Source organism: Neomonachus schauinslandi, chromosome 1, assembly GCF_002201575.2.
Source record: "Neomonachus schauinslandi chromosome 1, ASM220157v2, whole genome shotgun sequence".
In the NCBI taxonomy this organism is placed as follows: Eukaryota; Metazoa; Chordata; class Mammalia; order Carnivora; family Phocidae; genus Neomonachus; species Neomonachus schauinslandi.
Window position 1 is genome coordinate 68,835,623 of NC_058403.1, and position 25,316 is coordinate 68,860,938.

Genomic DNA, 25,316 nt, shown 5'->3' on the forward strand with positions numbered 1-25,316 from the left:
ACAGTTAAGAAGTCCAAATACATGGCCAGAACCTTGTCTTTTTGTCGCTTCTGGTCTTGGACTTCTTAACACGTAATTCCTAGTAGCCAGAGGAAAAGTGCACCTTTAAAACTTTGACCTAAAAGAAAAAGATACAAATAAGTAGCAACTGCTACCAAGACTCATTTCTCTGGCCAATTATCAACAAGGTATGAATAAAAAAAATGAAACAGAAAAGGCCTCTAGCTCTCTCTAGTAGATAAGCTGCAGTCGGAAGTCAAGAAGACAGAGACAAGGTAATCACCCAAAAGTAGTATTATTTCACTCTCATCAAAGAAGCAACCCAATATCATGAGAAGTTTTCAATTACTCATAAGTGTATTGTTTTCCTGAAGAATTTTTACTTTTTTTTTTTTTTTTTTAAAGATTTTATTTATTTATTTGACAGAGAGACACAGCGAGAGAGGAAACAAGCAGGGGGAGCGGGAGAGGGAGAAGCAGGCTTCCCGCGGAGCAGGGAGCCCGATGCGGGGCTCGACCCCAGGACCCTGGGACCATGACCTGAGCCGAAGGCAGACGCTTAACGACTGAGCCACCCAGGCGCCCCTCCTGAAGAATTTTTAAAATTGTATTTCAATAATTTTTAAAATGGCTCAACAAATCAAAGAAATAAATGGGTATTCAAATGGTTCAAAGAACAAAACAAAAATCACTAGTTTAATTTTACATTCTTGCTCTATTTCCAGTATATTTAAACATTTTAGTTTTTAAAAACTCTTACTGAATTTACTTCCTTTTCTCTCTAGGAGATTCATGAAAGTAAGAATGTAAAGAGAAAAATCAACATCCCTCTCAAATGAACAAGGTGCTAACTCTACTAAATATAAACTTTCTATTTGTCTCCATTCATAGAACAGACAAAGGCATTATTGTTCTCTAGTTTTATTATTTGTCAATCTTCCCAACACATGAACTATAACTCATTTTGAGATTTTTTCAGTGCATTTCACAGCAAAAATGAACAAGGGAATTATTAAAATGGTTGTACATAAACCAGTTATTTTCTTATAATTTACAGTTTCTTGAAAAAATTGTTTTGCTGTTTTCATCCTATTAACCCCTTCAATAAAACACAATTTATCAGAGCACAAAGCTTAAACTTCTTATGATGATGCAAGAGATACAGCCACCTACATGGCTGATGAATAACAGGTATGTTACACACACTGATTGGAAGACCACATCAGAAGAAACAGAGTAAGGCACCACTCTTGGAAAATTAAGGTAGCTTGCAGTAACAAGTGTTGAGCACTGTAAGTAGGTGCTCAATAAATACTTGAATGAATGATGAAAGCCATAATTAGCACTATCCTTTTAATTGCCAGCAATTCTTCAACCTCAATAAAATACTTATTAAAAAAAAAAAATTTGTACCTGAATACAACTTCCTGATAACTTTTTATTTCTTATTCTTTCTTCAGCATCTGAGTTTCCTTGAAAAGAGAACCATACCATACATGCACTCAGCCACATACATAACTTCTGAATTACTGACAAATATGAATAGCTGTTTTAAATTTGAGTGAACAGAGGTAAGATGAAGCATACTTATCCAGAGGGATAGCACATAATACTGGATATTAACCTACAAGTGAAAAAAAGGTAAGGAAAAAGTAACAGTTTTATTCTTTAATGTCTGCTATGTTTTTTAATGCCTCAGTTCTTGAGAAAGGCCCAAATCTCATCATACTGACATGAACACATTTAAAAAAATTGTCTCTCGAGTGTAGTATTTAATAAAACTATGTATTGAAAAATGTTCTGAAATTTTTCAAGTCAATGTTGTTTTCAAGTATATTAAAATGCTCAGAAGAAAAAATTCTCCATGGTTATAATTCTAATCAATTTATAAATATACTTTTTAAAAGAGAGTTCCAACAGAGGTGGATAATGGAGAAGCTCCTCAGACACAGGCACACAGTCTCGTTGAAGGAACAGAATGCCTTGTTACTACAACCTGCTTGATTTTTTTAACACTGATTTCAGGCACAATGGCTGAATCCACTTCTGGGTCATCGTCCTCCTCCTCTTAGTTTGTTTGTAAGAGTAGTGAATACTTCAGTTACTGACAGAAAGCAAAGCATGGACTCTGAAACAGACTTCACTTTTCACTGTAAAGAAATCAAAATCACTGAGTTCTCACTGTTGTGTGTATCTGCTGCCCCCATGCAAAAACAGGGGATTCAAACTTAACTTTAGGAGCAGGGACTGGATAAAAGATTAATCATCTAATAATTCCCGTGAAAGGTTTTCAGATGATATTGCTCATGTCACAGGAACAGGTTGGTGAGAGGCCCATCGTGCTTCTTCAACACTTTGGTCTTGCTGCAGTTCTACGGTGCCTTAATAGGTACATTCGTGTTTAGCTAGATTCAGTCTGTGCAATCAGGAAGCAGGTCACTCAGTGCAATGACTCCGTTCTGGGAGGGTTTAGGGTAAACAGAGCAAGAAGTTCATTTGGTCGAGTCTTAGTGTGTATCACTCTGCTGGTTGTGCTGTTGGAATTATTTTCCAAAGGGGTTTATGGTAAACCCAGCCGTCTCCCTGAAACAAGTAGAAAAGTAAATTAAAGAACGATTCCTCTAGTATTTTCACAATTGGTAACCAAAACTAGAAGCAACACCTTCACTGAGATGGAATTCTACTCTCACATTTAAAAACAAGAACTTCTGTGACAGAAAAAAAAAAAAAATCTCTGTGCTTAAGACATTAAGTAATGCCGGTGGTTTAGCTAGGATTAGGGGAGAAGTTCTGGTCTGGGGGCACCTAGTTGATGCCCAATGATCACTTTATTTGCAGAAGTCATTGGTAGGAATTCTGCCAGTTTTGCCGAGACACTGCAGACTGGCCTCACCCACAGCATGATGGGCACCAAGCAGGCAGAGCACAAAGAAATGGTCATCAAGGTACTAGCTGTTCTCACCACCTCAACTGGCATCTCTGGTATCTGAGTACTGTGTTTCTAGTTCTTCCCTGACTCTACTCCCATTAGTTTTCCCTGGCTCCTGTGAACAGAAGGATACCGCAAGGAGATAAGGTTAGAGTCAGAGAATGAACTAGAAACAGGGGAAGACCAAGTGAGGAAAAGAAACGCATGAAGCCATATACTGGGGCGCAGGACTTGACACAGATTGGAATGCAGTGTTCATAGACTAGGTGAAGTCAGTCAGATCTCAACCCGTCCTTAATGCATAGTTCCTTCAATTTATTTGTATTTAAAAATATTCTTAAAAATTTATATATATATATTTTATCTTGTTCCTAAAATGACTTAAGGCCGGTAATTACTTGGCTCCTAATGACAAGGACTCATTCTCTCCTTGACTGCATTTTAGTCGGACTACTTTGAGCACTCTTCTTGACTAGACCTCATCCATGGCCTACTGAGCCCAATTTTAGCAAAGAATTCTGATAAGCCAGTTTACCAAGAACCACCCGCACCCCAAATCCTTGATTCTGAAATTCCTCTTCTCCCACCCTTGATATCTAATCAAGTTCCTCTCTCCCCACCCCCATCCTTGATATCTAACCAAGATTCTCTTTTCCACCCACTCCCTCACATTTCCACTTGTCCCTGTATTTGGAGTTGAGTTCAATCCCTCTTACAATAGTCCTGAATGAAGACTTCCTTGATGTTTTTAATAAGTATCAAAATAATTTTTCTTTAATAATAGCAATCATTAGGGGCACCTGGGTGGCTCAGTCAGTTAAGTTGTATGCCTTCGGCTCAGGTCATGATCTCGGGTCCTGGGATCGAGCCCCATGTTAGGCTCCCTGCTCAGTGGGGAGTCTGCTGCTCCCCCCATGCTCGCTCCCTCTCTCAAATAAATAAAATCTTTAAAAAAATAATAGCAACCATTAGGTTGTTTTTCACCTGGTTGATAATTCTCAATTCCTATAGTACTGTTCTTTGAAAAAGATGTCAACTAATCACATCACTGAATGCTAGACTGGTAGTGGCTCTTAATAATATCTGTCCAAGAATAAATGACAAGTAGCAATTTTACATGTCATGTTATTAACAAGAATCAGGGTGCCTATCTTTAAAAATTTCATTTATTGTATCTTTTTAAGATTTTATTTTTAAGGAATCTATCTCTACACCCAACGTAGGCCTCAAACTCACAACCCCGAGATCAAGAGTTGCATGCTCTACTGACTGAGCTAGCCAGGCGCCCCTATATCTTTTAGCCATTATAGCCCCTGCTCTTGACCCCCCGAGTTCACTTTTAATGATTTACAGAGCTCCTCCCTTAGAAATTCTCCTCTTAGAATCTACTCCTGGTATATCTGCTTTCTTTGAAATGAAAAAAATCCAAAGTTACCGGACTATAACTTTGAATAAAACTACAAAGTTTTATTTTTTCAGATAAAAAGAGTAGATATGTACTTTTCCCTTTATTCTTTTTTTTTTTTTAAGATTTTATTTATTTATTTGACAGAGAGAATGAGACAGAGAGCACATGAGAGGGGGGAGAGTCAGAGGGAGAAGCAGACTCCCTGCCGAGCAGGGAGCCCCATGCGGGACTCGATCCAGGGACTCCAGGATCATGACCTGAGCCGAAGGCAGTCGCTTTACCAACTGAGCCACCCAGGCGCCCCCCCTTTATTATTTCAATCTATGAAAATGGCCAGTATTTTTAATAGATACTCAATGATTAGAAAAATGAAGGTAATGAAGCTACTATAATAAACTATGGATTTTTAGGGTTAATAACTATGCAAAAATCAAGATCAAATTACTTTTTGCAAATTCCTTCCTGATGGACCAATATTAAAATTCAGTGCGCTTCTTTAGACTTGGCTATCGACAAGAAAACTTTTTTTTTTCTATTTATTTATTTGTTTGTTTGTTTGACAGAGAGAGAGACAGCGAGAGAGGGAACACAAGCAGGAGGAATGGGAGAGGGAGAAGCACGCTCTCCACCCAGCAGGGAGCCCGATGCGGGGCTTGATCCCAGGACTCCGGGATCACGACCTGAGCCCAAGGCAGGCGCTTAACGACTGAGCCACCCAAGTGCCCCTTCTTTAAAAGATTTTATTTATTTATTTTTAGAGAGAAAAAAGAGATAGCATCAGCAGGTGGGAAGCTGACTAGCCACTAAATAGGGAGCCCAATGCAGGACTCGATCCCAGGACCTTGGGACCATGACCTGAGCCACCCAGGAGCACCCCTCTCCTATTTTTCTCTTTAAGTAATCTCTCCACCCAATGTGGGTTGGAATTCACAACCCCAAGATCAAGGGTTGCATGCTCTTCTGACTGAACCAGCCAGGAGCCCGTGACAAGAAAACTTTTCTTGGTATCAGCTCTGGTCCGCTATTCACCTTACTCTGAGTTCTACCAGAAAGTAATAAACAAAACAAAAATTTTTAAATTTAGATAAGACTCCAGAAATTATTTAGTCCAGCTGCAAAATCAGTGCATCAAAGTCTTCCACATAAGCCATGGTCTCATAAAGGACTAATGACGCGTTACTATAAAATGTATTCCCTTATTATTATTGGATATTTTTGATTGTTGTACAATTCCTTCCTATGCTAAGCTCAAAATTCCTGGTAGGATGGAATACCTCAGGACTGCTATACAAACTGATAAAAAATTTCTACGTGATAAAACATACACATATCTGAAGAAGGTTACAACAAATGGTCCTAATTTTCGGTTTTCAAGGCAAAACACCCCACTTTATTCTTTTTTCCTTCAACATTGTAAAGATTCTAGCCACTTCACTACCCACTGTGTAGCTAATTAAGTTTCTCATGTCTCCCTCTAAAAGGTGGTCTCTGGAAGTGAACACAGAGTTTCAGTGTGGTTCAAAAGGCAATAAATTAGAAATTGTATAATCTATTACTGTGATTGGAGATTGTTATAGCATTTTTGTTTCTGACCAATTTAATCCTAAAATCTACTTCATCTGAACTGCTACTAAACTATTTTACTTTGGCAAATTGTGAAAAGCTCATGAAAAAGCTCATGGTTAAGCTGGACTAGTTTCAGAAATAAAGATGTGTAAGTGATAACAATTCAATAAAGCCTAGTAAGCTAAAGTTCTCACTAAGTAGATAATGAATTTTAGTCTGAAGACATGTAGGACAAACCTCTTTAATAAAATATTTGGTTTTCCAGGGTGTGCCTGTTTCAGTTCGATGCCTTTCTTCAGTCCTCTGGCGTTCTTCCAGGGTGCGTTTATGCTCTGTGGCTTTATCAATTTCAGATTCCCTCAGAGAGTCTGTCACATTTTTCCACAATCGCCTATAATTAGAAAAACCACAAGTCTTACAAGCATTCTTTTTTTTTTTTTTTTAAGATTTTATTTATTTACTTGAGAGAGCACACAGAGGGAGAGGGAGAAACTGACCCCCCCTGAGCAAGGAGCCCGATGTGGAACTCGATCCCAGGACCCTGGGATCATGTAAGGCAGACACTTAACCGACTGAGCCCACCCAGGCAACCCACAAGCATTCTTTTAAAAAAGATAATTAAATAGAACTGATACCCTTGAAATAAACAGTTAATTTTAAAAAATTATGTTTCCTGAATCAGATAATATGATTTTACGTTTATGAATTACAAGAACACGGAATATTATGGTGCTGATATTAATGTCCAAGATGCTGTTGCTTCTGCTTTTTCTTTTTTTTTTTTTTTTTTTTTTTTTAAAGATTTTATTTATTTATTTGAGACAGAGAGAATGAGAGAGACAGAGAGCACATGAGAGGGGGAAGGGTCAGAGGGAGAAGCAGGCTCCCTGCCGAGCAGGGAGCCCGATGCGGGACTCGATCCCGGGACTCCAGGATCATGACCTGAGCCGAAGGCAGTCGCTTAACCAACTGAGCCACCCAGGCGCCCTCTGCTTTTTCTTTTCAAATTAAAAATAATTTGTATTTCTGGGGCGCCTGAGTGGCTCAGTCGTTAAGCATCTGCCTTCGGCTCAGGTCATGATCCCAGGGTCCTGGGATTGGCCCCGCATCAGGCTCCGTGCTTTGCAGAAAGCCTGCTTCTCCCTCCATCACTCCCCCTGCTTGTGTTCCCTCTCTCGCTGTCAAATAAATAAATAAAATCTTTTAAAAATAATAATAATTCGTATTTTTTTATTGTTATGTTAGTCACCATACAGTACATCATTAGTTTTTTTTTTTTTGCATTTTTTCCTATTTTATTATGTTATGTTAATCACCATACATTACATCATTAGTTTCTGATGTAGTGTTCCATGATTCATTGCGTATAACACCCAGGGCTCCATGCACTATGTGCCCTCCTTAAAACCCACCCCCCACCCCGCTCCCCTCTAAAACCCTCAGTTTTTTTCCCGGAGTCTATAGTCTCTCATGGTTCATCTCCCCTTCTGATTCCCCCCACCTTCCTTTTTCCCTTCCTTCTCCTAATGTCCTCCATGCTATTCCTTATGTTCCACAAGTAAGTGAAAACATATAATTGACTTTCTCTGCTTCACTTATTTCACTTAGCATAATCTCCTCCAGTTCAAAAGGGGAACCCTCTTACACTGTTGGTGGGAATGCAAGTTGGTATAGCCACTTTGGAAAAGTGTGGAGGTTCCTCAAAAAGTTAAAAATAGAGCTACCCTATGACCCAGCAATTGCACTACTGGGCATTTACCCCAAAGACACAGATGTAGTGAAAAGAGGCACCTGCACCCCAATGTTCATAGCAGCAATGTCCACAATAGCTAAACTGTGGAAGGAGCCGAGATGCCCTTCAACAGATGAATGGATAAAGAAGATGTGGTCCATATATACAATGGAATATTACTCAACCATCAGAAAGGATAAATAATTTGTATTTTACCAAGTAATAGAAAGATTTTTATTTTTAAGAAACTCAGGAAATAATAAGCAAAAAGATAAATACATTTTTTTTTTAAGATTTTATTTATTTATTTGACAGAGAAAGACACAGCGAGAGAGGGAACACAAGCAGGGGGGAGCGGGAGAGGGAGAAGCAGGCTCCCCGCCGAGCAGGGAGCCTGATGTAGGACTCGATCCAGGGACTCCAGGATCATGACCCGAGCCGAAGGCAGTCGCTTAACCAACTGAGCCACCCAGGCGCCCGATAAATACATTTTTTAAAAGCTTCATGAAAGGTAAGAGAGACAACTTCTACTTCTGCACATGACAACATAACGGGGACCAGACTTAACCCTTCTGCCTTTAATCAGCTAGGAAACCAGCAAAATATATTGAAACAATGGAGCCTGCAGATATTGAGCAAAAGGCAGCACAAGACGGTGATTCCTGAGAGAAGGGAAATAAATGAGGGGATTCCTATGGGTGCTCCAACTCATGGCTAGAGTTTATAGGCACAGCAGGAGGAGGAAAGCTCAACTAACTCCAAGCAAAAGAAAACTGCCAAGACAAGAACAGTCTGGGAGAAAGAACAGTCTGTTGAACAAATGGTGCTGGGACAAATGGATATCTACAAGCAAAAAGAGGACCCCAGACCCTTACCACATATGAAAACTTTTACAAGAACACATAGGAGAAAATCTTTTGAGTCTGGGTTAGGCAAAGATTTCTTAGATACAACACCAAAACCATAATCCGTAAAAGAAAACATCGATAATCTCATCTCAAAAAAACAAAAACCTATACTGAAAAAAACCCACTACGAAAATTTAAAAATGGGCAACAGACAAGGAGAAAATATTTGCAAAACACACATCCAATAAAGGATTTGTATTCAGAATTCACGAAGAACTCCTGCAACCCAAGAAGAAAATCACACATTTCACCAAAGAGGATAAACAAATGGGTAATTAATTAGCACTTGAAAATATGTTCAATATCATTAGTCATTTGGAATATGTGAATTAAAACCATAATAAGACTATTTCATATGAACTAGAAGGGGTATAATGGGTATAAGGTAGGCAATAACAAATGTTGATAAGGATGTGGAGAACTGGAACACTTACACATTGCTGGCAGGAAAGTAAAATGGTGTAGACATTTAGGAAAATAGTTTGGCAGTTTCCTGAAAAGTTAAATGTAAAACCTCCAGACAACCCAGCAATTACAGTTTCAGATATTTACCCAGAGAAATGAAAACATATCCACCCAAACGATAATGTTCATAGTGGTATTAATCATCATAGTCCAAAACTGGCAATGTCCATCAACTGGTGAATGGATAGACAAAATGTGTTTCCATACAATGGAATACTTTTGAGCAATATAAAAAATGAACTATCGATACATGTTATATCATAGATGAACCTCAAAAACATTATGCTAAGTGAAAGAAGCCAGGCACAAGTTATCACATATTATATGATTCCATTTATCTGAAGTGTCCAGAAAAGGCAAATTTATAGGCAAAAAGTAGGTTCCCTGAGACTGGGGATAGGAATGGAATGGACATTAGCTGTAAATGGGAATGAGGATCATATGGGAGGATAAAGATTGTGAAACTGATTTATGGTGATGACTGCACTGCTCAAGAAAGTTGCTAAAAATTACTGAATTATACACTTGAAACAGGTGAGTTTTATAATATGTAAAATACATCTTGATAACGTTTTTAAGTGGCAATTTTAGTATTAAAGTAGAATTCAAAGCAAGAACTATCGCGAGGTATAAAGAAGGTCATTTTATAATGATCAGGGTTCAGTGTATCAAGAGGACATACAATCCCAAATGTGTATGTCCCTAATACAGAGCTTCAAATAACATGAAGACTTAGAGAACTACAAAGAGAAATATGCAGTTACATTGGTAATTTCAGTAACTGATCTCAACTAATGGAACAAGTACACAGAAAATTAGTAACAACACAGAGTACTAGAAAAATACTATGAACGCACTTGAGCTAATTGATATTTATAGAATACTGTCACTTAACATCAACAGAATACACATTCTTTTTTTTTTTTTTTTTTTTTTAAATTTTTTTTTTTTTTTTTTCAGAGAGAGAGATAGCCAGAGAGGGAACACAAGCAGGGGGAGTGGAAGAGGGAGAAGCAGGCTTCCCGCCGAGCAGGGAGCCCGATGCGGGGCTCGATCCCAGGACCCCGGGATCATGACCTGAGCCGAAGGCAGACGCTTAACGACTGAGCCACCCAGGCGCCCCAACAGAATACACATTCTTGTCAAGTGCACATGAAACATTTACCAAGACAGAATGTATTCAGGGTCATAAAACAAATCTCAATAAATTTGAAGGACTGAAACCATACCAAGTATATCCTTTGGCCAAAATTAAGTTAAATTAAAAATGAATAATGGGAAGATGACTGGAAAATTTCCAAATATTTGGAAATTAAATAATACATTACTAAATAACTTCATGAGTCCAAAAAGAAATCACAAGGAAAATAAAAAAACATGTATCAAAAGTTCTAAAGTTGTGAGATATAGATAAAGCAGACTTAGAAATATATTAAATATTTATAGCAGGAAAGAAGAAAAATCAGCCTAATGAGGGGTCAAACTATGGTTGGCTGTCCATTTTTGTGAATAAATTTTTACTGTAACATAGTGGTATCTATCTATCCTTTCATTATCTGTGGCTGCTTTCATGCTTCAGTGGCAGAGCTGAGTAGTTGTGGTAGAGACTATCTGGCCTAATAGGCCTAAAATACTTACTCTCTGGCCTTTTATAGAAAAGTTCGCTGATCCCTGACCTAAGCTTCCCTTTTAAGAAACTAGAAAAAGGAAGAGCAAATGATGTATCAAGTAAGCATAAAAGAGGAAATTACAAAAAGAGCAGAAATCAATGAATAACAAAATAGAAATATTGACAAAAAGCAGTGAAACAAAAAGCTGGTTCTTTGAGTAAAATTAATAATCCTTTAATCCTTAATAAAAACCTTTAATCCCATTGATTAGGAAAAGAAAGTATTACCAACATAGAGAATGAAAGTGGGGACATCACTACAGATCCTACACACATTAAAAGAAAAGGGAATATTATAAACTATATGCCAATAAATTTGACAAACTAGATGAATCAATTCCTTAAAAGACACAAACTACCAACCTTCACTCAAGAATAAAGACAACCTCAATATCCCTATAAAGATATTGAATTGTAGTTAAAAACTCCCTCAAAGAAAACAACAGACCAATATCCCCCATGAATGTAGACATAAAAAATCCTTAATAAAATTTTAGCAAAGAGAATACAACAGTATCTCTTAAACATTTGTCTGCTTTAATAGCTGCTGGATTCTTATAACTTTTTCTACATTCAATCTGTTCTATTGTTTTAATTAAATTATATAAAGAAAGTCTAGGGATACCTGGATGGCTCAGTGGGGTAAGTGGCCGACTCTTGGTTTCTGCTCAGGTCATGATCTCAGGGTCCTGGGATCAAGCCCCACATCAGGCTCTGTGCTCAGTGTCTGCTTGAGATCCTCTCTCTCCCTCTCCCTCTGTCCCTTCCCCCACCTCACGTGCACTCTCTCTCTCTCTCTCTAAAATAAATAAATAAAATTTTTAGGAAAAAAAGAAGAATAACAGACGAAGGAAATCCACAGAGAATAAATGGCAAAACTGGTGGCACTCTCTCTCTAAAAAAAAAATAAATCTTAAGAAAATCTGGCCTCACACAGATACATAGTTGGAAAAGAGAATATTTTAACATATTTTTCAAGTAATTCAATTCTTTGGTATTATATTAAATTCAGCAGGTGGTAGTTTTTTTATTCTTATTTATTTATTTATTTATTTAATTTATTTAGAGACTCTTAAGCAGGTTCTGTGCTGTGCAGAACCCAATGTGGGACTCGATCTCATGACCCTGAGATAGTGACCTGAGCCGAAACCACGAGTTGGGACACTTAACCAACTGAGACACCCAGGAGCCCCAAGTGGAGTTTTTTAAAGGCTGCCTGCAGTGTGGAAACCAAAAGATGTCAATGAATTTTTTTATACTGTGCTACATGGAGATTCATTGTCTAACTGGCATCTTGACTGGGTTGTTTTTTTTTTTTTTTTTTTTTAATTTAAATTTTAGGTAGTTAACACACAGTGCAATATTGGTTTCTGGAGTAGAATTCAGTGATTCATCACTTAAATACAATACCCAGTGCTCATCATAACAAATGCCCTCCTTAATACCCATCACCCATCTAGCTCACTGCCCACCAACCTTCCTCTATCAACCCTCAGTTTGTTCTGTATCTTTAAGAGTCTCTTATGGCATGTTTCCCTCTCTCCTTTTTTTTCTTTTTCCCCTTCCCATATGTTCATCTGTTTTCTTTCTTAAATTCCACATATGAGGGGCGCCTGGGTGGCTCAGTTGTTAATCATCTGCCTTAGGCTCAGGTCATGATCCCAGGGTCCTGGGATCAAGCCCCGTATCGGGCTCCCTGCTCGGCAGGAAGCCTGCTTTTCCCTCTCCCACCTCCCTTGCTTGTGTTCCCTCTCTCACTATGTCTCTGTCAAATAAATAAAATCTTAAAAAAAAAAAAAAATTCCACATGGGTGAGATCATATGGGATCTGTCTTTCTCTGACTGACTTATTTCACTTAGCGTAATACACTCTAGTTCCATCCACATCATTGCAAATGGCAAGATTTCATTTTTTTGATGGCTGAGTAATATTCCATTATATATATCACATCTTCTTTATCCATTCATCTTGACTGGATTTTTGAATGGATCTTGAATGATTTTGTAATATCATACATTGTTCACTTGAAAAATGATCTTTCAGATGTTGATATTTTATTATGTAATATAAAAAAAATCACATTCATTACTATCACCACCAATTTCATCAGAAAACCCTCTACTTGGGAAGCTTTCACACTCAGGTAGCAGATACAAGTTTTCTAAAATTCTGATTTTTGCCTTGAGCTTAAATAGTTTTTCCAATTTAACTGAGATACAATTGACATACAGCACTGTTATGTAAGTTTAAGATGTACAGCATAATAACTTGACTTACATATACTGTGAAATAGCTACCAAACTGAGTTTAGTTAACAGCCATCATTACATATAAATACAAAAGAAAAAAGTTTTTTCTCCCTTGTGATTAGAGTTCCTAGGATCTACTCTTTTAACAACTTTCAAATATACCACCAGCAATGTTAACTGTAGTCATCATATTGTACATTACATCCCCTAGTACTTGTTTATCTTACGACTGGAAGTTTGTACCTTTTGATCACCCTTATCCAATTCTTCCACTCCCCAACCCCCAACTCTGGTAACCTCAAATCTGATCTATTTTCCATGAGGTTTTTATTTTGCCTAGATTGTACATATAAGTAAGATCATACAGTATTTGTCTTTCTGACTTATTTCATTTAGCATAATACCCTCAAGGTCCATCCATGTCACAAATGGCAGGATTTCCTTCTTTTTTACGGTTGAATATAATTCTATTGTGTATATATACTACAACTTTTTTTTAAGTTAAAAAAAATTTTTTTAGTTATCTTGACCCCACACATGGGGCTCAAACTTATAACCCCAAGATCAAGAGTCGCATGCTCTTCCAACTCAGCCAGCCAGGCACCCTATATACTACATTTTCTTATCCATTCATCTTAAGACACTTAAGTTGTTTCCATCTATTTATTTATTTACTTTCCATTTTCTCTCCCTTCTTTTTATTTTTTAAAATTTTTTTCACTTTATTTACTTTTTCATCATGGTAGCTTTACTCTTTAATCCCCATCCTCTATTTCTCCCAACCCTCACCACCTCCCCCTCTGGGAACCATCAGTTTGTTTTCTATAGTTAAGAGTCTGTTTTGTGGTTTGCTTCTCTTTTTCTCTCTCTCCATGTGTTTTGTTTGTTAAATTCCACATATAAATGAGATCATATGGTACTTGTCTTTCTCTGACTTATTTAGCTTAGCATTATAATCTCCAGTTCCATCCATGTCATTGCAAATGGCAACATTTCATTCTTTTTTATGGCTGAGTACTATTCCTGTGTGTGTGTGTCTGTACCACATCTTCTTTATCCATTCATCTATTGATGGACACTTGGGCTGCTTCCATAGTTTGGCTCTCATAAATAGTGCTGCTATAAACATACAGGGGCATGTATCCCTTTGAATTAGTGTTTTTGTATTTTGGGGTAAATAACCAGTAGTGCAATTACTGGATCATAGGACAGTTCTATTTTTAATTTTTTGAGGAACCTCCATACTGTTTTCCAAAGTGGCTGCACCAGTTTGCATTCCCACCAACAGTGTAAGAGGGTGTCTTTTTCTTCACATCCTCACCAACACTTGTTGTTTTATCAGTTCTTTATATATTTTGGATACTAACCCTTTATCGGGAATGTCGTTTGCAAATATCTTCTCCCATTCTGTAGGTTGCCTTTTAGTTTTGTTGTGCAGAAACTTTTTTTATTTTGATGTAGTCCCAATAGTCTATTTTTGCTTTTATTTCCCTGACCTCAGGAGACATATCTAGAAAAATGTTGCTATAGCTGATGTCAGAGAAATTACTGCCTGTGCTCTCTCTTCTAGGATTTCTATGGTTTCAGGTTTCACATTTAGGTCAATCCTACATTGTTTCCATTTAAATTTTATTATTAGCAAAAAATACTGTCAATTGTTTTCCTTGAAGTGTCACGTTCATGTCATTCATTTATAAGAAAAATGTCTGCCCAATACTGAAATTAGAAGTCATGGTTTGCCAATCATTTTTTTTAATTAAAAAAATTTTTTTTTTTTTTTTTAAAGATTTTATTTATTTATTTGAGAGAGCGAGAATGAGAGAGAGTACATGAGAGGGGGGAGGGTCAGAGGGAGAAGCAGGCTCCTCGCTGAGCAGGGAGCCCGATGCGGGACTCGATCCCGGGACTCCAGGATCATGACCTGAGCCGAAGGCAGTTGCTTAACCAACTGAGCCACCCAGGCACCCTAAAAAAAATTTTTTTAAGTTTTTATTTATTTATCTGAAAGAGAGAGAGAGAGAACACAAGCAGGGGAAGTGGCAGATGGAGAAGCAGGCTCCCCACTGAGAAGGGAGTCTGACGTGGGGCTCCATTCCAGGACCCTGGGATCATGACCTGAGCTCAAAGCAGACGCTTAACTGACTGAGCCACCCAGGTGCCCCGCCAATCATTCTTTTAAGCAGAAATATTGTTTATGAAAAGAGCAATTAGTTCAGCCTGTAACTCCAACAACTGCACAAGTGCTTTTCCTCCAGATAACCACCATACTTCTCAGTATCTACCACTGGTGCTTTATGTGTACTACCAATCTGTCATGTAGAATATTAAAAAGATGAGTACTCAATTGTACAGATTTAATAAAACTAACAATCTGTACTCATTTTTTTTCCTTTTTAAGATTTGTTTTTATTGAGAGCAAGCGAGCGTGCATGAGCATGAGTGGGTGGGGCAGAGGGAGAGGGAGAGAGAATCTCAAGCAGACTCCATGCCAAGTGCCAGCCCAGCCCAACACTGGGCTCAGTCTCACGATCCTGAGATCATGACCTGAGCCAAAACCAAGAGTCGGAGGCTCAACTATGCCACCCAGGTGCCCCGGTACTGCTTTTCAAAGGACATTAAAAACAAAAAAAACCCTAAAAACCTGGCATCTTAAAAAAATGCAAGTACATGGGCAGTGAAGAATACAATGACTGTACGGTTGTGTGTCACTGCCTTGATTAGTGCTGAGACCAGCAGTGCTACCCACCACTGCTTATGGGCCACCAATGCAAGTGCCAACAGACTGAAGGAGCAAATAACATCTTAGCATTATTATGAAAATAAAATTGAACTTGCAAACCTCCTGAAAATCTCAAGGACAGCTGGGGGTCCCCAGACCAAACCTTAAGAACCTCTCCTTTTGAATCACTGTATTGGACACCCAAAACTAATCTCACATTCTATGTTAACTATACTGGAATTAAAATAAAAGAACCTCTCCTTTCAGATAAATCCCTAGAAGAAAACTTCTCCCCAATCACTACTGTTTTGTTTCTTGATGCAATCTGAGTCTTTGGTTAATGGGTATTTAATTCCTTTACACACACAATTATAAATGGTTTAGTTCTATTTATATGATCTTAAGATGTTTAATGCTTCCTTTTATTTCCCTTTTTCTTTTTTAAATTGATAACAGCAATACTTCCACAAGATATAAAATTTAAACATTTCAAAGGGGATTCTATGGGGCGCCTGGGTGACTCAGTCAGTTAAGCGTCTGCCTTCAGCTCAGGTCATGATCCCAGAGTCCTGGGATCAAGTCCCATGTCAGGCTCCCTGCTTAGCGGGGAGTCTGCTTCTCCCCCTCTCTCTGTCCTTCCTCTCTGCTTGTTCTCTCTCTCAAATAAATAAATAAAATCTTTTAAAAAGGGGTGGGAAAGACTCTCTGAAAGGTTAAGTCTCTTTCCTATCCTAGATCCCAGTACTCCTCTCTCGAAGCAACCACTATGAACACATCTAGGAAACTTCATAAATTGCCAAAATACCCTCTAGTGAGGTTGTACCAATTTATCTTCTAACCAGCAGTATGAAAATGCCTATTTGCTCATGTTTTCTCAAAAGAGGTATTATTTTAAAAACTAATTTATTGTTTAATTTATATTTCTTTCAATTCTAATTACATTGAATAGTTTTTCATTCTTAGTGGGCATTTTTTTTCTACTTTTGAACTGCCTCTTTATGTTCTTTGCCCATTTTTCTGTTGAGGCATCTGTCTTTTTGTTAATAATTTGTAAGAGTTTTTTTTTTTTTTTTTAAAGATTTTATTTATTTATTTGAGACAGAGAGAATGAGACAGAGAGCATGAGAGGGAGGAGGGTCAGAGGGAGAAGCAGACTCCCCGCCGAGCAGGGAGCCCGATGCGGGACTCGATCCCGGGACTCCAGGATCATGACCTGAGCCGAAGGCAGTCGCTTAACCAACTGAGCCACCCAGGCGCTCTGTAAGAGTTTTTATGATAAGGATTAGTAATCCTTTGACTGCAAACTGGTGAAGTGACTTGCCCAAGGCTGAAACTAGTGAAAAGACTTAGATTAAGATCCAGAGCTTCAGACTCTTTCCTGGATGGGTGTGAGGGTGACGTACCTGGATTCAAATGAATCTTGCTTCTCCAGAGGTCTTACTCTTTTCTTTGTTACTGCCAATTTAGTCAGGTCCACATACTTTGTCTCTCCATTGCTGTAAGTGAACTCAAGAACACTATTCCATTCGCCTTGCACTCTGCATACCACAGTATTGGTGATGTTGTGCTTTACTTCACCTGTAACCCTAGAAGCAGGTAAGAAATAAAAATATGCTCTAATAAGTGAAATTAGGCTTGTTTCTTAGTATTCTGAAACCTAAAAACATACTTTCTGAATTCTGTTTAAATTGGTTATATAGCTCACTTAAATTTGTCAGTGCCAAAGTCAGACTCTGTAAATCCCATGACAGCTTACTAGATAATTTTTTCAAATAACGTCAACTTTAATCTTTTAGAAAGAATACTGGGACTCAAACTAGAGACTAAGTTACCATAAATGATCACAAAGTGTGATCTTTAAATGCTTGCTCCAAACAAAACTATAATATTAAAACTAAATAGAAATATGAAAAATATTAACATTTCTTTTGTATTAGTTTTAAAATGTTACAACATTATAATTTAACGTTTTTAAAAAAACTAGTCCTATTTACTTAAAAGTTTGGAGTCCCTATATTTGAAGTTCTGGATATATCGATTCTGTACAAAATCACCTAAGCCTAATCTTAAATTAAATATAGAAACCAGCTAAACCAGTAAGAGGTAGAAAAATTGAAAAAATAAATAAAAAAATTTAATATTCTCTTGCCCAAATAGAAAAATTAAAAGAGTACCGGTATACAAAAATTATCATCATCAACACAGAACTGCAAGAGAACTCAAACACTACTGTTGTTGAAAGTTTAATGAAGAGTAAGTTATCTGACTAGTTTATCAACAGACAGGATACAGCTCAAATGAAGATCGGAATAAACAGGTCTAATTTTTTTTTTAAGATTTTATTCATTTATTTGAGAGAGAGAAAGTGAGAGAGAGCACAAGATGGGGGAGGGTCACAGGGAGAAGCAGACTCCCTGCTGCACAGGGAGCCCGATGTGGGGCTCGATCCCGGGACTCCAGGATCATGACCTGAGCTGAAGGCAGCCACTTAACCAACTGAGCCACCCAGATGCCCCCAGGTCTAAATATTTTTAATGAAGCATTTTGTGTTCACCATAGAACATAAATAACAACAGCGTCAGATAAGATAGAGGTCCAGAACTTAGAGAATAGTGGGCAAATGTTAGGGTCTAATCAGTGCACCAGTGATTGTGGTTTATCTGGATTCCAAAGGCAATCCGACCAAAGCCCAGTGGTTCAGGCTACAGGAAGCCTAAGCAGTATTTGTCAGGTGTAAGCCAAGGGCCTAGGAACCAGAAAGACACAGTGAAATTTAGGGAGCCTATCCATTGTTATCAATCAGGAGAAGTTAATTAAAGGTCTGTAAACTCAGAACTCAAGGCAGAGATACAGGGGCCAATAAGTAAATGATCTATGAACCAGATTTTGGAGATTGAGGTAAGAGGGATTTGGAATCCAAAAGCAAACCAAACATCCAAAACCAAAGTTATGTGTAATGACAGCTCACTAGACACAAAGAACACCATGGCTACAAGTCTGCTTGACTATAGTACAGATGGGAACTCAGTTATACTGCAAAGCATAGGAACTTAAATAATTCCACTCTGAAGGGTTTCTTGCCTATTTATGTTTCTAAATGCCACTACGTAAAGATACCTGCAACAAATCCCTTTAAATTTTAATACCAGGAAAACAGTTTGTCTCTCTTGAAAAGGTGATAGGCTTCCTTTATCAGACAATGAGAAATATGTTGAGCACCATGTTTCTTTTTTTTACTTTAACCTGAGTTGGAATTAAATTTTCTTTTCAGGTATAATCATTATCTAATCCCTTTTCCACTGCTATGATCATTATAATAATAGACTGTTTTTAACTGTTATATATGACATTTTTCCTAAAAGCCTTACAAATGGTTTCCAAAGATAGGGTGCTGGATTCTAATGCTACATGGAAAGCTTCTTGAAGGCAGAGGTAGTCTTTCTATACCGTACCACCAGTATGCAGGAAAGTGTGTCACTTGGCACACAGTTCACATAATCTTAATATCATACCATTAGATAGATAGATAGATAGAGTGCTGTATCTATTTATCTATATTGATAATTCACACCTCGCTTTAGGATGATTTTATAAAATCATCATCATCCTAAAGTGAGTGTGGAAAATGGGACCAGGAGATAGACATGGACCTGAGGAATAGTTAAGTAGGCTCACCTGGCTGCATCAGAGAGAGTTGTGGAAAATGAGGGAGTAAGGGAAGACAAGTGAAAGATAATATATTATATCAAATGCAGACAACAGATCATGTGTCTGCTCTGACTGCAGATAGCAGTAAAAAACGAGGCTGTCTGAGGAGGGAGGCACAGCCATTGATAAAGGCATGAAAGAAAGCCTTCATTATAACATTCTGTAAAATCAAAAAAGAAAAGATATCAAAAATGGAAAAGTCTGTTTCTAATAGGAATCTTTTAAATGAGAAATTAGATGAAACCACTGGTCTTGGGAGAGATCAATATGGAAAAATGTGGAAAGTTTAGAGTCAGCTAACAGTATCCGTCAAGAGTTATGGAAAGAGTGTATATGTGGATGCAAAGGAAAGACAGAGACTATGTTAGAAAAAAGGTAAGTACTTCTAAGTGACAGAAAAATCAAATGAGTGTGTCCTGTGGAGAGGTAAAGGGTATGAAGGGGGAAAAGAAGCCAATTTAAGTAAGAAATTGAAATAAACAAGAGAGCAAATACGATGACTGACCATTAACAAAAATGAGAATGTCTACTGAAAATTATTAGGGGTCTTCAAAAAGTCAAAATATGAAAACCAGGTATCAACCAATAAGGCTTTCAGAATACTGGTAGATGCCTCCTCTAGGAATCTAGCTGCCAAGGTCGAAGAAGCTTCAGTCATGCAGGAAGGCCACATGTGGGCCCTCTGAATGACAGTCCCAGCTGGGCTCTTGGTCCACAGCCAGATCTTTTGCCTTCTCCCACACGAGTGAGCTAACTCTGGATATCTAGTTCGGTCAGGCCCTTAGATGGCTGAAGCCTCAACCAACATGAAGGACATCATGTTAGAATCACCCAACTGAGCCTAGTCAGTCCACAAAACTGTGAAAGATAATAAATTGCTGTTTCAAACACTTATGTTTTAGAGTTTATTACTGGCAGTAAATATTATCCAAAGCTATCTTAGATGCCATCCTGTTAGTTAGTGCTTAAAGGGTCAACTCTGAAGGTCAAGCAGTCTCCCTTTTTCTAATCTCTTTCCATTCCCTTTGCCCCCCAGTCTATTCTTCACCTGCCACTAGACAGGTCTTTTTAGAAATAAATACTTAAAATATATCATTTCCAGACACAAAATTGCTTAAGGTATTCTTGTCAAAAATGCATAACCTGAACCTAAAAAGAAAAAAAGACAAACCCAAACTGAGAAACATTCTATAAAATTGACCTGTCATTGTCGTAAGAGACAAAGAAAGGCAATGGAAACATTCCAGAAGACTAAAGAGACATAACAATGACATGAATGCATGATCCTGGGTAGGAGAAAAAATACTGCTGATTATTGTGAAAACTGACAAAATTTAATATAGACTGTACATTAGATAATATTAATTTAACATAATGTTAAATTTCTTGAATCTGACAACCATTCTGTGATTGTATAAGAGAATTTCCTTGTTCTTAGGAAATTCAGACTAAAATATTTTGTTTTTTAAAAAAGATTTATATTTATTTGGGGGGGAGGAAGAGAGTGCACCTGCGTGCAAGTGCGGGGAGGGACAGAGGGAGAGGGAGAGAGAATCCTCAAGCAGACTCACTGCTGAGGAGGGAGCCTGACACGGGGCTCAAGCCCGGGACCCTGAAATCATGACCTGAGTCGAAATCAAGAGTCAGCTGCTTAACTGACTGAGCCACTCAGGCGCGCCCCCAGACTAAAATATTTTCAAGTGTCAGGAGGTCTTTAACTCTCAAATATTTAAGGAATAATAATAGTGATAACAATATGTATACAGAGAGTGAAAAAGAGATTTTGATAAAGCTAATGAAGCAAAATGCCAGCAACTAGGCAAAGGGTATATGAGAGTTTGTACAACTCTTCTGTAGGTTCGAAATGACTTCAAAATAAAAGATAAAAGTAATAACATATATCACTTCCATGCTTAAAATTTTAATTGGCTCCCCACTGCCTGCAGAATAAAGATCAGATTTGTCAGCAAAATAGTATATTGTATTCTTCTATCAGGGTTAAGAGATATACTCAAATGTCAAGGACTGAACAGGAATACAGATAAACATACTTAATTTAAAGTTAAAAAAAAAAAAAAAGGTACCGTGACTTGGGTTGGAGTTTCAGTTTAGCTCCAACTAAACATTCCAACACAACTTTCTGTACCTGTTGGTGTTTACAGGCGTCAGTGTCCCCCGAGAGGCTGACCCCCACTGCCCCAGCAGCTGGCACCCATGTTGTTAATATCCACTGATTTATGCCTATGTCTCTCCCCAAATACCTTTAGCTGGGGAGGGAAGAGGAGGAGAGGGGAGGGGACCTGCCCCCTCCTCAGGCATCTGGGAGGACCCTGCCCCCATGGGCTTCACCCTTTCCTGTGGGCTCTCTCCCCGACACATTTGTTAAAATCAAATCTGAATAAAACTACAAGTTTAATATGAAAAAAAAAATCCACTGATTTACTCTTGCCTGTGGCTCTAGTATTTTCATCTCACTATCAACTATTTGGCACTGAGCAGAACATCCTAATACCAAAACTACCTTCTTAGTTCTTCATGTCATTAAGAATGACTGTCAAAGAAATGAAGATGTTAAACTCCAAGAAGAGAAAAATGAAGAGAGCCTGGAACAGCTGTTTTCAAACCTCTGCAGGGCTCTCCTAGAGGAGGAAATGGGATATCAACTGAGTGAAGCTCTAAAAAAATCAGATCTAAGAGATTAACCAGTAATATACTAAAGGAGTAATATATTAAAGGAACAGGTACCATTTGGTAGGATGGACTAGATTCTATCCCCAAGAAGAGAGAAACTCACACCTAATCTTTCCAAAGAAAAATATGCAAAAAATTTTCAAATCACTTACTACGTACATAGCACTGTACAGATGGAACAGAAAGCCCAAAACAGGACAGTTCTATCAAAAAGCTTACAGCCACGTTGGGGGAAATAAGACAATTCAATCAAGAGAATAAGTTTGTGTATAAATAACGTTTTTTTTTTAAAACAAATGTTTTTACAGGTAATATGAGTCCTGTAGGATTTCAAAGAACACACACATATGCACATACACATACTCTCAGAATGAAGTTTCAGGAACCAGAAATAGTTTGCAAAAAGACAACTAAAATCACTCCATGTCTCCTTATCCAGAAAATAATACTTATGAGAAAAAAATAAACAACAGGCCACTAAGAATTACCTTAGTGTCACTGACAATAAGATAGTGCTGGCTTTAGAAGATTTATCCCTGTAGTTGTTTTCCCTAAGTATTCTACTCAAGCATATAGATAGAATGAGGAATACTTTCACCAAGGCAAGAATGTTACAGGGGTACAGACTTCAGTTCTAACTTTATACAAATATATAAATAAGGAGTCTGAATGGGCTGCTTGCCCCTCACACACTGTGAGTTTTGTGTGAATAATAAACGTTTGAACACAGACTGAACAGATCAGTTATCAGGCATGTTGCAAAGGGATATATGCACCTAGTAAATATTGATCTAGTGACGTCTGAAGCCCCTGCTGGTTGTAAGGTTTGAATCCTGTGATTACTATAATGAGAGGAGTAAGTAGAGACACACAAAGCAAAGTGTTAACCGTAACAATACCTTCTCTAAGGGTAAAAGGTGACTATTCTGACAATGTCTAGTGGTTCTCTTTGGGTAATATGTGTGTGTTTTAATTGTCTGCTTTAGTATTTTGAAATCTGTATTTTTAAAGGCCCATTCAATGTCTCGGAACCAATCAATCTTTTTTTCCACTTCTAAAATTGTTAAGTACCAGCTGTCTAAGAATGAAAAAGTAAAATAGCTATATGCAGTTGACGGTCTCATACATGGCTGGAGGGAGTGTACTTTGGTTATGACCACTTAAAACTGTGTCAGCACCTACTCAAGTTCAACTTCCATCTCCTATGAGCCAGTAATTCCACTTTTAGGTATCTATCCAACAGAAATTCATACATACATTCACCAAACAATGTTCTAGCAGCACCACTTGTAATGGCCTCAAACTGGAAACTACCCAAATGCCAACATTAGAATGAATAAGTGAATTGTGACAAAGTCATACAATTTAATACAGTCTTCAGTAAGGAGAATGATCTCAAAAACATAATATTGAGCAAAAGTCAAATATGAAAGAATACAGTGTATGATTTCATTATAATACATAGTTCAAAAACAGGCAAAGCTAATCAATGGTGTTAGAAATCAGTGTAGTGGCTACCCTAAGAGGGAAGGGTATAAATGGTTAACGTGTGTGTGTGTGTGTAATTACAACAGGGCATGAAGAGGGTCTCTAGGATGCTGGTAATGTTCCATGTCTGGATCTAAGTGCTCTTTTTTTATTTTTTAAGATTTTATTTCTTTATTTGACAGCGAGAGAGCACAAGCAGGGGGAGAGGCAGAGGCAGAGGGAGAAGCAGACTCCCCGCTGAGCAGGGAGCCCGACATGGGGCTCGATCCCAGGACCCTGGAATCATGACCCAAGCCGAAGGCAGCCGCTTAACCGACTGAGCCACCCAGGCACCCCTAAGTGCTCATATTTTTACTTTGTGAAAATCATCAACAAGAGATGTATTTTTCAATAGAGTTATAGGGCGCCTGGGTGGCTCAGTTGGTTAAGCGACTGCCTTCGGCTCGGGTCATGATCCTGGAGTCCCGGGATCGAGTCCTGCATTGGGCTCCCTGCTCGGCAGGGAGTCTGCTTCTCCCTCTGACCCTCCTCCCTCTCATGCTCTCTGTCTCTCATTCTCTCTGTCTCAAATAAATAAATAAAATCTTAAAAAAAAAAAAAATTCAATAGAGTTATAGACAGAGGAAACTATCCCTACTTTAAGGACAGTCAGAATAGACATGAAGGGCTTAAGGAAAATAGTCAGTATCCTTTTGAAGATTCTATTAGACAACTTGTCTTCATGCAGTTTGGATGATCTGGACCAGTGCTGAAGAGACTGAGAGAAGCTGAGAAGAGGGTATAAGAACTGGCCATTTCCTAGATGGGATCAGAACAAAACCTCTATTCACAGTATTAGTACCTAAAAACACTGGCTTCCATCACTGTGCTACTTGAACTATTTTATATCATTAGATACATTTTCATGCCAGCTTGTACCAACCAGGCTTCACTGAGGCCCGGATCTAGTCTGAACCCCTTTAAAGGCAGAAATTGGGCCAGAGACTGAATGTTCATTTGTTAGGAATTCTACTCTACATCTTGTTAGCTACTTAACCAGGAAAATTTTATAAGAGTAGACAGATCTGTCACTATTTTAAAAACTAGATCAGGATGGGGGCGCCTGGGTGGCTCAGTCAGCTAATCATCCGACTCTTGGTTTTGGCTCAGGTCAGGATCTCAGCGTCATGGGATTGAGCCCGGCATTGGGCTCTGTGTTCAGCGCGGTATCTGCTTATCTCTCTCCCTCTGCTCGTCCCCCCCACTCACACTCTCACTCTCTATCTCTAAAATAAATAAATAAAATCTTAAACAAAGAAACTAGATCAGGATGCCCAGAATGTCTTGAAAAAAATAGACATAAATAAAACGCCAACTCCATCCACCTAAAACAAAGCAGGAAAAGAATAAGGAGTTATAATACAAGATCAAACTGGTAGAATAAGAGCCAGGTATCATTAAAATGTTCTTACCGGTGTAGTTTGCCACCATAAAATGGCTTAGTATGAAAAGTGATGCTGGCTGAATACCCAGTTTTTGCACAGTTGACGCTGACTTTACCACCCAGTTCTACCCAAGGAACAGTTAAAATTGACCGGGCATATGCACAAGGTAGAGAAAATGTATACTCTTCTCCATGCTCCAATAGACTGAGGATACCTGAATATGAAAACATGAAGGTGGTTAACATCTTAAAAAAAAAAAAAGAAAAAGACAGTTATAAAACATCCATATTATTTTTTCTCAAGTCTAGTAAATAAACATCAGTATTTTGCTTAATTTTCATTTAACTTTGGATTAAACT

The 25,316-nt window shown here is 38.1% G+C and overlaps 1 protein-coding gene across 1 annotated transcript in view; it reads right to left on the bottom strand.

Moving 5' to 3' along the window:
• Positions 1-911: 911 nt before the first annotated feature.
• OSBPL11 (oxysterol binding protein like 11) overlaps positions 912-25,316 on the bottom strand; it is a 99,526-nt gene continuing 75,121 nt past the window's right edge. The window contains exons 10-13 of the mRNA XM_021692321.1: positions 24,985-25,171; positions 17,050-17,232; positions 6,141-6,294; positions 912-2,583 (exon numbers count right to left, since the gene is read on the bottom strand). Coding sequence (XP_021547996.1) covers positions 2,518-2,583; positions 6,141-6,294; positions 17,050-17,232; positions 24,985-25,171 — 590 coding nt within the window. The 3' untranslated portion in view covers positions 912-2,517. The remainder of the gene's footprint in view (positions 2,584-6,140; positions 6,295-17,049; positions 17,233-24,984; positions 25,172-25,316) is intronic.